The following is a 17,599-nucleotide window of genomic DNA, read 5'->3' as shown; positions in this document are numbered from 1 at the left end:
TTGATGAGTGACCTCTTGATGTTCAGCAAGAAATTTGTAAGTACCATCCTTTACCAAAATTGTGTATAAAATTGGGTTCCTGATAAAACTAACCATGAACACATCATAAGTGGTGTGTTTATTAGTGAGGTTAATGTTAAAATTTCACAAATATTGTTTAAATGTACTAGCAATAGTCCTTTTATATAGGACAAAGGGACTTTTATGTCCCCCTAGACTCCAGGGCCCATGTGCGATTGCAAACCCTGTACCTATTGGTGGTGATGCAGCCCCCCAAAAAAGAAAATATCTTTATTTTGAGCGTCTTAATTTTCTTGCACCGGTGATGGAGCTCAGACTGTAAGTGCATGCATGTCACAAAATTTTTAACACGTTATAACGTCAATGTTTTTAAAAACTTTTTTATAAAAATTTTTTAAAATCCAGAACAGAGTCAAATCTGACAGAAAGGGAGACTGCATCTGACTCCGAGGTGGGGATTGACCCCGTTGGTGAAGGTGCCAAAATGGCTGGACCATCTGGCCAACCAACAAGCAGCAACCAACCACCACCAGCATAACCAGCAGCAGCGTCTTCTGCCACACAGGAGGCCAATCCAGAGGTGGAGGAAGGCGCCCACAGCAGCAGTCCAACCTTGGCTCTGGATACATCACCACAGCCTACTACAAGACCACACCGTGGTCGGCGCAGAAGAGTGGCTTCCTGGAGTGACACCAGGAGGCAAGTGGATACAGGGGTGTTAAACTATTTGTCCAGGGCTGCCCATGACGATGGGGAGGAAGCGTACTTCCGCAGTCTTGACCGCTACTTACGTCCCATTCCGCGCTCGCTCAGGCTGCGAACCAGAGGTTTTCTACAAATAGTCATAGATGCAGCAACACCCCCAAACAACCCTACTCCTGTGTTTAACTACCTAGAAACTTGGCAAATGTCATCTACAAACCTTCTGGCGGTGCAAGACCTTCCACAGGAAAAAACAACCAATCGCAGCACCACCCCCGCCACGTATAGCACCACAACAACAGCCTGCCCAAAGCAACCAACAAACACTACTTAGGCCAATTTATGATTATCCAGCAACTGCCCAATCTGACCACTTGAACAGACACATGTTTGGAGGCTGGTCCCAACATGTGTCTGCTCGACATGGCCATATTGGGGGGTATGACCAAATGGGACAATCCAGTACACAGGAGTTAATGCACTTCTGCCCTCAACAACAAGTTTTACCTCAGACACAGAGTAGATCCTTGCAACACCACCCTCCATATATATCTGGCATACCACAGGTTGACAGTCAGGTTGGTCATCCACCTAGGCCAAGTTCCGCACATGCTGGACACCCGCCATCACCATCACCACCTCCAACCTACCAGAATCTGTAATTTTTGGAAACAAGTTTTTTGCCTGTCATTTACGCTGTTTTTGGTGTAATGTTATTTGTGCCCTTGGCATGTTATATTTTCTTGTTTGCTGTGAATATGTTGTTGGCTACTAGATATATGCTTTGAGCAGTAAAAATGGTTTTACAAATATGAGTGTTATGTAATGTTATGACTACATACATGATGTGACTACTTAACAAAATAATTATTTTGTAAGGACAAACATACTACACAATTCAAACAGCAACATTATGCTAGTTATTAAGTTAGAATATAACTGAAGATTGAAGCAATACAGCATTGTCTTGCCAGACCGTCGAACCCTCTGGTGACACAAAATAATTTGTTAACATATCACAAACTTTTAGGCCTGAGGGCTGACGACGTGAAGTAAGAACACGTGTAGTAGACAAGACAGTATTTGCATAATCAACTTAATCATCAGCAGATGACGGGCAATCATGGTATCTTGTAAAGTTGTGAAGAACACATGCTTTTATCACACTATTGACATTGCCTTCACTCAGTTGAATTGCGGACTGCAGTACCCGCCATTTTGCAGTAAGAATGCCGAAGGAACACTCTACCAGATGGCGGGCCTGGGAAAGACACAAATTAAAAATTTGCCACCGGTAGTCCAGGCCTCTCCATGGATAGGGCCTCATGACATTCTTTGATAATTGAAACGCCCCTCACCAGCTACCATCATGTAAGGCACCGCATCCAAATTAGCCCCTGGTATGTGACTTGGGGGTGGGAGATCCAAATCATTGTTGCGCAGCCGCCGACCCATAATGGAAGAACTGAAGACTCTAGAGTCTCCAGTTCTCCCATAGGCCCCAATATCTACAATTATAAACCTGTAGTTGCTGTCGACCAGGGCCAACAGCACTACAGAGAAAAACTGTTTATAATTATAGAATTGGGTCCCTGAGTTCGGCGGCTTACGCACACGGATGTGCTTTCCGTCCAGAGCTCCAATACAGTGCTAATGGTGAGGATTATCAACCATCGAGACACATGGCACTAGATCGAGCCTCCTGATGAGCCAGAGGGGCGAAACGCCTCTACACAGTGACAAGGCGGACGGCACCTTAACCCCACGATGAGTACCTAATGTGGCGTCATGTAAATGGGTTATATTCCTGATGGAATTTGATTGCTACGCTTTTGTGACCTTAAAGGCATGAGATGGATCGTACTCTAATGCATGATCTGGTACAACCGGTGGTGTTTGTGATAGACATCCCGGAGGGGATAAATCAGAGATTGATGAGCCATTAATTAACTCCATGCGCTGGGTTTTTGGATGCTATCTTTTGGATTGTTAACATCTAAGCGTGGTATCTGGTGACATTGATGGAAGTGGCCACTATCTCATAAAAAATAAGTAGCACCTTCTGTATATACGGTTTACCTAAACCTTCAGAAAGCCACGCAAGCTAATATAAGCATTAAAAAGCGGGCTGAATTATTAGATATTCTCTGCCATATGCCTTTGTCTACATATGCTCTATGTTGTTTTTAAATCACGCTGTGGGGTATAGGATTCCCTAGACGCAGGTTTGGTCTATGTATAGTCCGTAGGGGTCCTTTAGTACACGATTGTGTGGGTAGAGGGGCCCAACGTCTGGTTAGGGCCTTCTAGGGACCCCAGGGCAAGCCGACGTGGAGCGGGGGCGCCATAACGCTATCCCATAGAGCGCCAACCCCCGCCGACAGGCAGACCATAACGTAGATAATTTGTAGGGTATTCCTAGTTCTCCTCACTAGCTTTTTTCAGTGGTTTTTTTGGTGTTTGGTATAGCCACAGGTTGGAACCAGTGAATGTGAATGTGTCAGGGAGTCTTTATTTAAAACAACTTTTTTCCGTGTTTTTTATTTTTGTTTTGAAATACAGTGTTAATAATGGGGCGTGTCTGATAGACGCCTCTCGATTTCTAGGCTTGATGCCAGCTAACATTATACAGCTGACATTAACCCCAAAACCATTATTCCGATTGCCACTGCACCAGGGAAATGGGAAAAAGCAAATTCTAAGCGCCAAAATTGTCTCATCTAATTGATGTTCCATTTCTGGGGTGGCTGAGGGCTGGTTTTATTAGCCTGGGAAGGGGGCAATATTCATGGACCGCAGCTTTCTGCTTTGCCTTAGCTGGTTATTAAAAATAAGGGGGTCCCAAGTTATTTTTGTTAGGGTCCCCTCATTTTTAATAACCAGCAAAGGCAAAGCAGACAGCTGGGGGCTGACATTAATAGGCTGGGAAGATCCACTGCTTTCCCTTTGCTAGTTATTAAAAATAGGGTTCCCGGGATCCCGTGTTTATACTGGCCGGGTCACTTTTTGCATCCGTCAATCATGCTATGTTAGCTCCGGAAGTGCACACAGCCTAAAAGCTTGTTGATTGGCTGCACTGCAGCCTTTCAACAAACTTTATTTGGCATCGTACAAGAACAGTAAAAAGGACTACCGGGAAAAAGTCTGTGTTCGGAGTTCGGCAACGGACACTAGATGTCTGGAACTAACCCCGAACTTTACAGTCAACATAAACATTAGTTATATCTGACGGGGTTATGATTTGTTTCCCCAAAGACTTCCATTAGGGACAACATTTATCTAATCAAGAATCAATATGCAACTTATAACAGTTATAATTGTACAAATTGTCTTTCATGTTATGGGGATTTTTTTTTTTCTGAAAATAGCCTGGAATAAATATAATCCATATATATAATAGCGCATGTAATTCACCACACACCCAAAGAAGACTGCAGAACAAGCTTAATATGATTTGGACACCTAATATATTGTCCAGGATAATCTCTGTCTAGAAACCATATTAAGCCGAGAACAGTTCAGTTTAATTCTATTTACCTAATTAGGAGTAATTGAATCATTTATCGTGTGAATCCGGAGAATCATTTTATTGGGCTGCAGCTTAAAACATTAAGAACAGGTTTTTTTCTCTTTGGAAAATATTAAGTATGGTAACTTTATAATTTAAAAAAAAGTCCAGTATAAAAAATGTTATTTATTCAGAGATAGTGAGCTGCGTACAGCACATACAGTGCAATACAGTGGTAACATCTCTGCCTGTTATAGTGACCGATATTTTGGGTACATGCAGGAACAATTCTAGATATTACATTAGAGTGATGTTTATAAAAATCTGCAGATGGCAACAAGTGGATATTTTTTGAACAAAAAAAAAAGCCTAAACAAAAAATCTGTTTTTAAATCTAATTGGATTCATAACAAACAAATGTAATTTTATTGTACATATTAATAGGTATTCTTACATAGGGTGACGCTTTCTTGGATTTATTATTCAGTGCTATGTTACTTGTAATACATCATTTGTGGTTAGATAGGCATCTAGCCCCTTCTCAATGCTGTCACGGTATCTGCAATTTTCACCTGTTGGTATAGAGCAGCGATGGGGAACCTCAGGCCGTAAATGGCCCATGATGACCTTTCCTCTCGCCCCTGGGTAGATTCCCGGGGACTGCAGTGCTTGGGTCTGCAGCTGTGTTTTGATGGCTGCCGAGTCTTTAATTTCTTCTTGCTCTGTGAGCATGAGCACCTAGCTCATGCAATGAAAGATTACAGCCTGACACTAGTGCCAGCGTCCAGACGTATAGTGCGATGTGTATGCCCCCCGAAGGATGGTATACAGTAAATATCAAAATGGCCCTTGGCAGAGAGAAAGGTTTCCCACCCTTGGTGTAGAGGAGTGTTTCCCAAACTCCAGTCCTCACGGACCCCACAGGTCATGTTTTCGGGATTTCCATAGTGTTGAGAGAAATCCTGAGGGCTTAATGAAACTTCCACCACCTGTGCAATACTAAGGAAATCCTGAAAACATGACCCGTGGGGTCCGCGAGGACTGGAGTTTGGGAAACACTGGTGTAGCGCATCCAAGGTCTGACTACTGTAACTGTACAGAACTCTTCTCTGTATTGCTGTCTACAACACCTTTCCTCCAGACGTGGTGAATGTTCCTTGGTCTTTGGAATAATAAAATCCTATGTCAGCTTTTTTGTATTCATAACATATATTTATTCATAATTCACATTTAAGGTGTATTTATATTTAGAGACGTCATATCCCATTTAATAATTTTGTTGATTACTACAAATCTCCTCTACCTCCCCTATATCCATTTTACCTTGTAGACCCCAAAACTAAATATCATGTTCAATATGCGGCCTTACTAGGGATTTATAGAGGGGTAATATTACTTGACATTGAGTACAGCTGCTTATGTTACTTGTAACAAGAATACCCAAGTTCTTCTCCTGTTTTGTTATCTCCAGGTTTTATATTATCTAATATATAATTGCCTAGAATACTACTTCCTGCAATTTGTGCCAACTTCCTGTCCGGAGCTAATGTCCAGAGCTAATGTCCGGAGCTAATGTCCGGAGATAAGTGACGTCAACAGTGTCCAGTGTCTGATTGGTTGCCGCCTGCTGCGAGCGACCAATCAGAAACGTGCCGTACTGTGACACACTCCGCCCGCCATTTTGGTGTGATTTTTGAATTTTTACCTCACAGCAAGTTTCTACTGCGTGGAGGCGGGCCCAGTGACGTTGCTCTTCAAGCTCCTGCCGAATTTCGTCAAAAAAATGATAATACCATTTACCAAAACTATATATATTTAGTTGTGAAGTGGTTCAGTGACATTTTCACACCAATTTTGAACTTTTGTTTGGTGTTTTCTCCATATACTGCCTATTATTCACTGACTGTTATACTGAGAGACTGCCGTTTATTAACCTCTTCTTTGCCACATTGGGTATATTGCTCTATTATTTGCCACATAAGGACATTGTCCATTATTGCCCAGCAATTTCTTAAATAACAAGAATTGTCAAGAGCTGGTAAGTGCAGCCATTTTTTGTTCTTTCTTACTATTATTTATTAATTGTATTATTCTTACATTTGAATAAATAAAGTATATATGGATTCTAGACTCCCGATTCTTTAGAATCGGGCTGCCATCTAGTTTATTATATGTATATATGCAGTAATGCTATTACTGTGGCCTAGTTATACAATGTGAGCAGGAAATTCATTATTTTTTTTAAATTAAAGGGAATTCCTCATGACGGAAAATCTTATTAGGACCCACTCTAATAATGAAAGCAGAGAGCCACATACAAATTGCAGCTCTTTTTTTACATGGACCTCTTCATACACGGCATTGAAGATTGGCAACAACAGCTGATCACTAAAGACTTCTAATGCTACGACAACCTTAATACTGACCTGGCGTCGTTCTAAATAGAGGTTGTCCTCATCAAACAAGTCTCATCTGAAATACGAAAGAAAATTGTGCACGCTGCGATTTTTTGCACACAGACACTCAGTGCATGTGAAAAAACATAATCTAAATAGCCCTATTGAATACAATTGGTCAGTGTCCTGTAGTTGTGCTATAGGTGTGCTATAGGTGTGCTGTAGGTCTGCTGTAAGTGCGCTGTAGGTCTGCTGTAGGTGTGCTATAGGTGCACTGTAGGTGTGGTGTAGGTCTGCTATAAGTGCCCTGTAGGTGTGCTATAGGTGCGCTGTAGGTGTGCTGTAGGTGCACTGTAGGTGTGCTGTAGGTGCGCTGTAGGTGTGCTGTAGGTCTGCTATAGGTGCGCTGTAGGTGTGGTGTAGGTCTGCTATAGGTGCGCTGTAGGTCTGCTATAAGTGCGCTGTAGGTCTGCTATAGGTGTGCTGTAGGTCTGCTATAGGTGTGCTGTTGGTCTGCTATAAGTGCCCTGTAGGTGCACTGTAGGTCTGCTATAGGTGTGCTGTAGGTGTGGTGTAGGTCTGCTATAGGTGCGCTGTAGGTCTGCTATAAGTGCACTGTAGGACTGCTATAGGTGCGCTGTAGGTGTGCTGTAAGTCTGCTATAGGTGCGCTGTAGGTGTGGTGTAGGTCTGCTATAGGTGCGCTGTAGGTATGCTATAAGTGCGCTGTAGGTCTGCTATAGGTGCGCTGTGGGTGTGCTATAGGTGCGCTATAGGTGTGCTATAGTGTGCTATAGGTCTGTAGGTGCACTGTAGTTCTGCTATATGTGTGCTGTAGGTCTGCTATAGGTGTGCTATAAGTGCGCTATAGGTCTGCTATAGGTTAGCTATAGGTGCACTGTAGTTCTGCTATAGGTGCGCTGTAGGTGCGCTGTATGTCAGCTATAGGTGCGCTATAGGTGTGCTGTAGGTCTGCTATAGGCGCACTGTAATTCTGCTATAGGTGCGCTGTAGGTCTGCTATATTTGCGCTGTAGGTGTGCTATAAGTGCACTGTAGGTGTGCTGTAGGTCTGCTATATGTGCACTGTAGTTCTGCTATATGTGCACTGTAGGTCTGCTGTAGGTGTGCTATAAGTGCACTATAGGTCTGCTATAGGTGTACTGTAGTTCTGATATAGGTGTGCTATAGGTACGCTATAGGTGTGCTCTAGGTCTGCTATAGGTGCACTGTAATTCTGCTATAGGTGCGCTGTAGGTGTGATATAGGTTTACTGTAGGTGTGCTATAGGTCTGCTTTAAGTGCACTGTAGTTCTGCTATAGGTGCGCTGTTGGTCTGCTATAGGTGCGCTGTAGGTGTCCTATAGGTGCACTATGGGTGTGCTATAGTGTGCTGTAGGTTTGCTATAGGTGCACTGTAGTTCTGCTATATGTGTGCTGTAGGTCTGCTATAGGTGTGCTATAGGTGCACTGTAATTCTGCTATAGGCGCGCTGTAGGTTTGCTATAGGTGTGCTGTAGGTGCGCTATAGTGCACTGTAGTTCTGCTATAGGTGCGCTGTAGGTTTGCTATAGGTGTGCTGTAGGTGCGCTACAGTGCACTGTAGTTCTGCTATAGGTGCGCTGTAGGTTTGCTATAGGTGTTATATAGGTGCGCTATAGGAATGCTGTAAGTGGGCTATAGGTCTGCTATAGGAGCGCTCTAGGTCTGCTAAAGGTGTGCTGTAGGTGTGCTATAGGTGCGCTGTAGGTGTGCTATAGGTGCGCTATAGGGGTGCTGTAGGTCTGCTATAGGTCTGCTATAGGTGCGCTGTCCAATTTTACCTTGGACAGCAGACGTCCATGAAATCCACTCGTGTGAACGAGCCCTATTAGAGACGAGAGCGATGCAGGAGAATTTGCTAATTCCTATTCATACTAACATCCCTATGGAAGCTTGTATACTTATCCTCGCACTAATTAGACCTCTTGTATATTGACATGGCCGCTAATACAGTCAGTTTTATCTGTTAATTAATGGTTTGCATGTACGGGGCTTGAAGGATGTCGCTGTAATAAGTAAATATATTATGATTATATAGTAGTTGAATTGTTTTCAGGACACTGAATACTGATTTATCACTTAGTAATTATCAGGAAAAAACAAACAAATCTGCCCCTCGTTATGAGCAAAAAGTGGCAATGAAGCCCCTCCATGAGAGTTATATATCACATTATGTCTGCATGACCGTTCGTCAGGACGTGTGGTTACAGACCTGGAAGCACACATGTTTGTACATGAATTATAATGCTTATATAACGGATAGCTGGCACAATACGAGAAAGTTGTGAATTAGAGTAGTAATACGTCTGCGGCTCGGCGGCACTACGGTGGCCTGTTTTTCTGTCATGTATTAATCCTCAGACTTTAATGCTGAACAACATTTGTGTCATTGGCTACACAAATTTAATTTGTTTATGCACCAGTTCAGTTAATCCTACAATCTGCTTTTCTCAAATGAGACCGGATAATGGAGACATGGTCCCTCACAGGTCTTCAGGCTTTTAAATTCTGATAAAATCAGGATTCTTCACTGGGTCTTGCTACAGCTCTGAATTAAGCCACTTTAAATGTAATTACCAGAGCTGGCTGTACATCAGGAACATCCATTAAAAAAATTGATTGACCATGCTGTTATGGGGAGGCATTTTATGAACAAACGATCCTGATGGGCCCTGAGCTGTAAATTATGAAAGCAAAAAAAAAAGGGAAAAAAAATCAGGTAAATACTTTATTAGCTGTTAATGAAAGGTTCACTGGATAACTCAATTTCTTCTTCTTTTCAAAACAGCTACTTCATGGAAGCGTGGTGCATGGCCATCTATCACGATCGCTTTATTGATTTCCAGCAAGAGGTGCGCGAAATCCTAGCATCCAAGAAAGTAAGAAAAATCACTAATATCTCCTGTTCTCTAAGAGGCGTAACTTTGTCCTAGTGCTTCACAGCTCGTTAGGACAGGCCACTTTGTTCTGGATTATGTGAGCCTGCAGCAATATGTATTAGCTTCAGACTAATATAATTATATAGAGACTTTGCTGTGAGATGGATAAACTCACAAATGTGGATGTGTGTGATGAATGCTGCAGAAAAACGTACATGCTTCATAAATCTGTATATTGTTAAAAGAGAACTGATCTGTACGTTCAACAAACTGCATAAATCAATATTCCAGGTGAGTATAAGATATATTGTAATATATCTAATAAACAGATTCTGATTATTTCCCCACTTATGAGCCATTTTTCCCCTCTCTGTGCTTCTTAAACTTGTCCTCCTCTCTAAAATAAACAGCTCAGCTCATCTTGCTCAAGACAAGTCTGACTGCCAGCAAGGTGATGTATCCTATTATATTCTATGAAAAAAGGAAGAGTGAGCAGAGTTCGAAAACAAGCTTAGGGGGACACAGAAAGATTGTGCTGAGCTTTCGAATAAGTCCTTTACATCGCCCCATAGCCATAGCTGGATTCACATCTGCACCACTCAGTACTGCTGTATAATTTCCTCTAAGTTACTGCTGATTTCTTCTATATGCTCACTAAGGAAAGAAGAGCAAGAATCCATCTGTGTGCTGAGCAGTGTATGGAAGATATCAGAGCAGCTAGTCTTCTCCCACAAGCTCACAGTCAACTTCAGAAGATGTGCTCAGCAGAGGGGAAAACTGGTGATAATGCATGATATACCGTATTTTTCGGACTATAAGACGCACCGGACTATAAGGCGCACCCAGGTTTTAGAGGTGGAAAATAGGGAAAAAAATATTTGAAGCAAAAAAATGTGGTAAAATATTTAATAACATACTGTTATATGTGGTGTTATTATATATAATAGTATGTTATTATTTTGGAAGCTGCGGGACCAGTGTGGTGTCTGTACAGTACTATATGAAGATGCTGGAGGGTGAGTATAAGAATGGGGGCGCAGGGCTGATATTGAAAGCACCACTCCAGCACTGCAAAATAACACTGGAGTGCTGCTTTAAAATCCCATGGGAGAACTATAACTCCCAGCATGTCCTGCAGATCCTATGACAAGCTGGGAGTTATAGTTCACTAAAGGAGTGGCAGAGTGCTTTATTGTGTTTTGGAAAGACTAACCTCTTAATTGTGGCAGCCAGCCACACTGTGGTGAGGTAAAAGCATCCCATGACTGCACACAGAGCCCTCCCTCTTGTTGCCTTTCCACAGCACAGGTAATGGAAGCCAGCAGATTCTAGTGTTGGAGTCTGATGGACCTGTGATGATGTCAAGAAGAGGGAGGGCTCTGTGCTGCCATGTGATTCTCCAGCCCGCCCACTTCTGACATCATCACAGGTCCTCCTGCACAGCACTCAGCTCCAGCCCAGGAAGGTACCAGCGATCTCCTCTCCCCCGGACCCTGCTGCTGCTGCCTCCTCTCCCCCAGACACAGGGATCTCCCCAGCTGCTGCAGGAATCCGCGCTGAGGAATCCATGTGTGTCCCTGCTTAAGTGCAGTATTCCTTTGCTGCTCCAGCTCACCTCTCAGCTGATAGGTGGGCGGGGAGTAGCTAATGAATATTCACTGCACTTAATCATCGGGACCACATGGTTTCCCCAGCAGCTTATTCCCCACAGTGGGGACATTTTTCTGCCTCCTGAAGTGGGATAACAGTGCAATCCCACTCGCTGCTGCCCCCCTCCCCACATGCTACATCCCTACCATAAGACGCACCCACACTTTCCTCCCAAATTTGGAGGAAAAAAAGTGTGTCTTATGGTCAGAATAATACGGTAAATCTTATGTTGGGCAAAGATAGTGTTATTCCCATGCACATACAATACCAGCACAATTAATTAATTCACTGTGGACCCTCAAGTACAAGTTTTCAAGATTCCCAATTCACTAAAAGGCATTGTGAGAAAGCCTGATTTACAGACAGCATGGTATGCAGAAGGAGAAGTTAAGCAGAATGATATATTAGATTGTTGCACAAAATTCAGGATCACTTGTATTTTATTCATTGAAATCGCTGGTGTTTGTATACCTAGGAGTCCAGTGGGTGGATCTACTCAGTGATTGACAGCTATCGCTGCATGCACAGTCATATGAGGGGAGGCTATAAATCAGAGGTCCCCAACTCCAGTCCTCAAGGCCCACCAACAGGTCATGTTTTCAGGATTTCCTTTGCATTGCACAGGTGATGCAATTATTACCTGGGCAAGACTAAGGAAATCCTGAAAACATGACTTGTTGGTGGGCCTTGAGGACTGGAGTTGGGGACCCCTGCTATAAATCACTGAATAGGACTGCACAATGGACTCAGGCATGCAAACACAGGGAATTTCAATGAATACGATGCTAATTTTACTGCAATTTCACTCAAAAATGTATATTAGTGTGATCAACTCCGTTTGCTCTTTTACATACCATTCGCAGATCACATACCATCATTAGTATGACAGGGTCACTTTCACACCATATGAAATAATAATATAACTGGGCTGTACAGGAGAAGTTGCTGAAAAGGCATCCCTTTCTCTAACATCACTTCCTATTTTGCAGCTGTTAAATGAAATCTCGCATAGTTTTTTTTTTGCCCTGTTCATCACCTACATTCATTTGCTCTTGTTGCCTCTTATTTGCCTTCAGCATTTGTAACTAGACTTATGTGCACAGGCTGGCATAGCAAAATGTCTGGAAGGTGCAGCGTCTGCCAGTAGTGGCAGAGCAGGAAGTCTGGTAGGTGCAGCATCTGCCAATAGTGGCTTAGAAGGCAGTCTAAGAGGTGCAGCGTTCGCCAGTAATGGCGGAGCAGGAAGTCTGGGAGGTGCAGCTTCTGCCAAGAGGTGGAGCAAAAAGTCTGGGAGGTGCAGTGTCTGCCAATAGTGGCAGAGCAGGAAGTCTGGAAGGTGCAGCATCCGCCAATAGTGGCGAAGTAGGAAGTCTGGGAGGTGCAGCGTCCACCAATAGTGATGGAGCAGGAAGTCTGAAAGGTACAGCGTCCGCCAATAGCGGTGAAGCAGAAAGTCTGGGAGGTGCAGCGTCTGCCACTAGCGGTAGAGCAGAAAGTTGGGAGGTGCAGCATCTGCCACTAGCGGTAGAGCAGAAAGTCTGGGAGGTGCAGTGTCCGCCAATAGCGATGGAGCAGGAAGTCTGGAAGGTATAACGTCCGCCAATAGCGGCGGAGCATGAAGTCTGGGAGGTGCAGTGTCAGCCACTAGCGGTAGAGCAGAAAGTTGGGAGGTGCAGCGTCCGCCACTAGCAGCAGAGCAGGAAATCTGGGAGGTGCAGCATCCGCCACTAGCAGCAGAGCATGTAGTCTGGGAGTTGCAGCGTCCGCCACTAGCAGCAGAACAGGAAGTCTGGGAGGTGCAGCATCCACCACTAGCAACAGAGCAGGAAGTCTGGGAGGTGCAGCATCTGCCACTAGCGGCAGAGCAGGAAGTCTGGGAGGTGCAGCGTCCACCACTAGCGGCAGAGCAGGAAATCAGGGAGGGGCAGCATCCGCCACTAGCAGCAGAGCATGTAGTCTGGGAGGTGCAGTGTCCGCCACTAGCAGCAGAGCAGGAAGTCTGGGAGGTGCAGCATCCACCACTAGCAACAGAGCAGGAAGTCTGGGAGGTGCAGCATCCGCCACTAGCGGCAGAGCAGGAAGTCTGGGAGGTGCAGCGTCCGCCACTAGTGGCAGAGCAGGAAGTCTGGGAGAGGCAGCGCCCGCCACTAGCGGCAGAGCATGTAGGCTGGGAGGTGCAGCATCTGCCACTAGCGGCAGAGCAGGAAGTCTGGGAGGTGCAGCGTTCACCACTAGCAGCAGAGCATGAAGTCTGGGAGGTGCAGCGTCAGCCACTAGCGGTAGAGCAGAAAGTTGGGAGGTGCAGCGTCTGCCACTAGCGGTAGAGCAGAAAGTCTGGGAGGTGCAGTGTCCGCCAATAGCGATGGAGCAGGAAGTCTGGAAGGTACAACGTCCACCACTAGCAGCAGAGCATGTAGTCTGGGAGGTGCAGCGTCCGCCACTAGCAGCAGAGCAGGAAGTCTGGGAGGTGCAGCATCCACCACTAGCAACAGAGCAGGAAGTCTGGGAGGTGCAGCGTCCGCCACTAGCGGCAGAGCAGGAAGTCTGGGAGGTGCAGCATCCACCACTAGCGGCAGAGCAGGAAATCTGGGAGGTGCAGCATCCGCCACTAGCGGCAGAGCAGGAAGTCTGGGAGGTGCATCATCTGCCACGAGCGGCAGAGCAAGAAGTCTGGGAGGTGCAGCGTCCACCACTAGCGGCAGAGCAGGAAATCAGGGAGGGGCAGCATCCGCCACTAGCAGCAGAGCATGTAGTCTGGGAGGTGCAGTGTCCGCCACTAGCAGCAGAGCAGGAAGTCTGGGAGGTGCAGCATCCACCACTAGCAACAGAGCAGGAAGTCTGGGAGGTACAGCGTCCACCACTACTGGCAGAGCAGGAAGTCTAGGAGGTGCAGTGTCCACCACTAGCAACAGAGCAGGAAGTCTGGGAGGTGCAGCATCCGCCACTAGCGGCAGAGCAGGAAGTCTGGGAGGTGCAGCGTCCGCCACTAGCGGCAGAGCAGGAAGTCTGGGAGATGCAGCGCCCGCCACTAGCGGCAGAGCATGTAGGCTGGGAGGTGCAGCATCTGCCACTAGCGGCAGAGCAGGAAGTCTGGGAGGTGCAGCGTTCACCACTAGCAGCAGAGCATGAAGTCTGGGAGGTGAAGCGGTAGAGCAGAAAGTTGGGAGGTGCAGCGTCTGCCACTAGCGGTAGAGCAGAAAGTCTGGGAGGTGCAGTGTCCGCCAATAGCGATGGAGCAGGAAGTCTGGAAGGTACAGCGTCCGCCACTAGCAGCAGAGCAGGAAGTCTGGGAGGTGCAGCATCCACCACTAGCAACAGAGCAGGAAGTCTGGGAGGTGCAGCGTCCACCACGAGCGGCAGAGCAGGAAATCTGGGAGGTGCAGCATCCACCACTAGCAACAGAGCAGGAAGTTTGGGAGGTGCAGCATCTGCCACTAGCGGCAGAGCAGGAAGTCTGGGAGGTGCAGCGTCCACCACTAGCGGCAGAGCAGGAAATCAGGGAGGGGCAGCATCCGCCACTAGCAGCAGAGCATGTAGTCTGGAAGGTGCAGTGTCCGCCACTAGCAGCAGAGCAGGAAGTCTGGGAGGTGCAGCATCCACCACTAGCAACAGAGCAGGAAGTCTGGGAGGTGCAGCGTCCACCACTACTGGCAGAGCAGGAAGTCTAGGAGGTGCAGCGTCCACCACTAGCAACAGAGCAGGAAGTCTGGGATGTGCAGCATCCGCCACTAGCGGCAGAGCAGGAAGTCTGGGAGGTGCAGCGTCCACCACTAGCGGCAGAGCAGGAAGTCTGGGAGATGCAGCGCCCGCCACTAGCGGCAGAGCATGTAGGCTGGGAGGTGCAGCATCTGCCACTAGCGGCAGAGCATGAAGTCTGGGAGGTGCAGCGTCAGCCACTAGCGGTAGAGCAGAAAGTTGGGAGGTGCAGCGTCTGCCACTAGCGGTAGAGCAGAAAGTCTGGGAGGTGCAGTGTCCGCCAATAGCGATGGAGCAGGAAGTCTGGAAGGTACAACGTCCACCACTAGCAGCAGAGCATGTAGTCTGGGAGGTGCAGCGTCCGCCACTAGCAACAGACCAGGAAGTCTGGGAGGTGCAGCGTCCGCCACTAGCGGCAGAGCAGGAAGTCTGGGAGGTGCAGCGTCCACCACTAGCGGCAGAGCAGGAAATCTGGGAGGTGCAGCATCCGCCACTAGCGGCAGAGCAGGAAGTCTGGGAGGTGCAGCGTCCACCACTAGCAACAGATCAGGAAGTCTGGGAGGTGCAGCGTCCGCCACTAGCGGCAGAGCATGTAGTCTGGGAGGTGCAGCATCTGCCACTAGCGGCAGAGCAGGAAGTCTGGGAGGTGCAGCGTCCGCCACTAGTGGCAGAGCATGTAGTCTAGGAGGTGCAGCGTCAGCCACTAGCGGTAGAGCAGAAAGTTGGGAGGTGCAGTGTCTGCCACTAGCAGCAGAGCAGGAAATCTGGGAGGTGCAGCATCCGCCACTAGCAGCAGAGCATGTAGTCTGGGAGGTGCAGCATCCGCCACTAGCAGCAGAGCAGGAAGTCTGGGAGGTGCAGCATCCACCACTAGCAACAGAGCAGGAAGTCTGGGAGGTGCAGCGTCCGCCACTAGTGGCAGAGCAGGAAGTCTGGGAGGTGCAGCATCCACCACTAGCGGCAGAGCAGGAAATCTGGGAGGTGCAGCATCCGCCACTAGCAGCAGAGCATGTAGTCTGGGAGGTGCAGTGTCCGCCACTAGCAGCAGAGCAGGAAGTCTGGGAGGTGCAGCATCCACCACTAGCAACAGAGCAGGAAGTCTGGGAGGTGCAGCGTCCACCACTACCGGCAGAGCAGGAAGTCTGGGAGGTGCAGCGTCCACCACTAGCGGCAGAGCAGGAAGTCTGGGAGGTGCAGCGTCCGCCACTAGCGGCAGAGCATGTAGTCTGGGAGGTGCAGCGTCCGCCACTAGCAGCAGAATGGGAAGTCTGGGAGGTGCAGCATCCGCCACTAGTGGCAGAGCATGTAGTCTGGGTGGTGCAGCGTCCGCCACTAGCGGCAGAGCAGGAAGTCTGGGAGGTGCAGCGTCCGCCACTAGTGGCAGAGCATGTAGTCTGGGAGGGGCAGCGTCCGCCACTAGTGGCAGAGCATGTAGTCTGGGAGGTGCAGCATCCGCCACTAGCGGCAGAGCATGTAGTCTGGGAGGTGCAGCGTCCGCCACTAGCAGCAGAGCGGGAAGTCTGGGAGGTGCAGCGTCCGCCACTAGTGGCAGAGCATGTAGTCTGGGAGGTGCAGCGTCCGCCACTAGCGGCAGAGCAGGAAGTCTGGGAGGTGCAGCCTCCACCACTAGCAACAGAGCAGGAAGTCTGGAAGGTGGAGCGTCTGCCACCAGCAACAGAGCAGGAAGTCTGGGAGGTGCAGCATCCGCCACTAGCGGCAGAGCAGGAAGTCTGGGAGGTGCAGCTTCCGCCACTAGCGGCAGAGCAGGAAGTCTGGGAGGTGCAGCGTCCGCCACTAGCGGCAGAGCAGTAAGTCTGGGAGGTGCAGCGTCCGCCACTAGCGGCAGAGCAGGAAGTTTGGGAGGTGCAGCGTCCGCCACTAGCAGCAGAGCAGGAAGTGATGTTACAGAAATGGCATCATTTTAGCAACATCTGTACCGCTTAGTTACCTCCAACCATTTTGTTTTTTCCCTGTGGTGTTTAAAACCTATATTGTACCAAGCCACTTGTAAAATCTCACTTCAGAGACCCGATTTAAAGAATACATGTCACTGCTATAATAAATGACGCTAGTAGCTCCAGTTTACAAATTGTCAAATTTCACCTGGAGTTTGATTTGAAAGTGCAATTGTAAAGAAAACAAGAACATCTACAAGGTGCCTATAAAGTGTCTGCACCCCCGCCGTACAGCACCCAGAGCTGTAATTTCTGGGCTTTATACTGTCTTAACCAGCTGACTGTACAACCAGTGCATGATATTGTAGTGGCCACTAAGTTCACCTTTGTTAAAGCTTCTAAAGTGTGTCTGCCTCATGACAGGTGGACCTATATACTAATACCATGTGAATAACTGAGAGCTATGAAAACAGCTTCTAGATACATTTATATGTGAAGAAACTCTTTTATCATCTTCCTTTTCATGGCAGTGGTTCTTTAAATGTTCAGCAATAACAAAGGGTAAAAATCTAATACAGATGGAACAATTTGGCACCCATTCTTCACAATAAAACATAGGGGTCATTAGTATAGAGTTACATGTGCTTATTCCTAAATGGGAAACATCATTAAGTGGAGAGCTGTATGGCTTTTAGCAGTAATTAAGGTTTCTGAAATGTTTTCCAGTGTGAAAACGAAAATATGTCATCAGAGCCAATTGGAGACATTGCAGGCAGATTTCGGTGAACTCAGATGATTTATTACAGGGATGA

The 17,599-nt window shown here is 47.1% G+C and overlaps 1 protein-coding gene across 1 annotated transcript in view; it reads left to right on the top strand.

Moving 5' to 3' along the window:
• The window catches only part of CFAP61 (cilia and flagella associated protein 61), a 411,230-nt gene that overhangs the window by 381,633 nt on the left and 11,998 nt on the right, over nt 1-17,599 (top strand). The window contains exon 26 of the mRNA XM_069768933.1: nt 9,456-9,546. Within this exon, the coding sequence (XP_069625034.1) occupies nt 9,456-9,546 (91 nt within the window). The remainder of the gene's footprint in view (nt 1-9,455; nt 9,547-17,599) is intronic.

Source organism: Ranitomeya imitator, chromosome 5 (assembly GCF_032444005.1).
Source record: "Ranitomeya imitator isolate aRanImi1 chromosome 5, aRanImi1.pri, whole genome shotgun sequence".
Taxonomy (NCBI): domain Eukaryota; kingdom Metazoa; phylum Chordata; class Amphibia; order Anura; family Dendrobatidae; genus Ranitomeya; species Ranitomeya imitator.
Note: the sequence above shows the minus strand (reverse complement) of the source record. Positions and strands in the feature narration are given on the sequence as shown.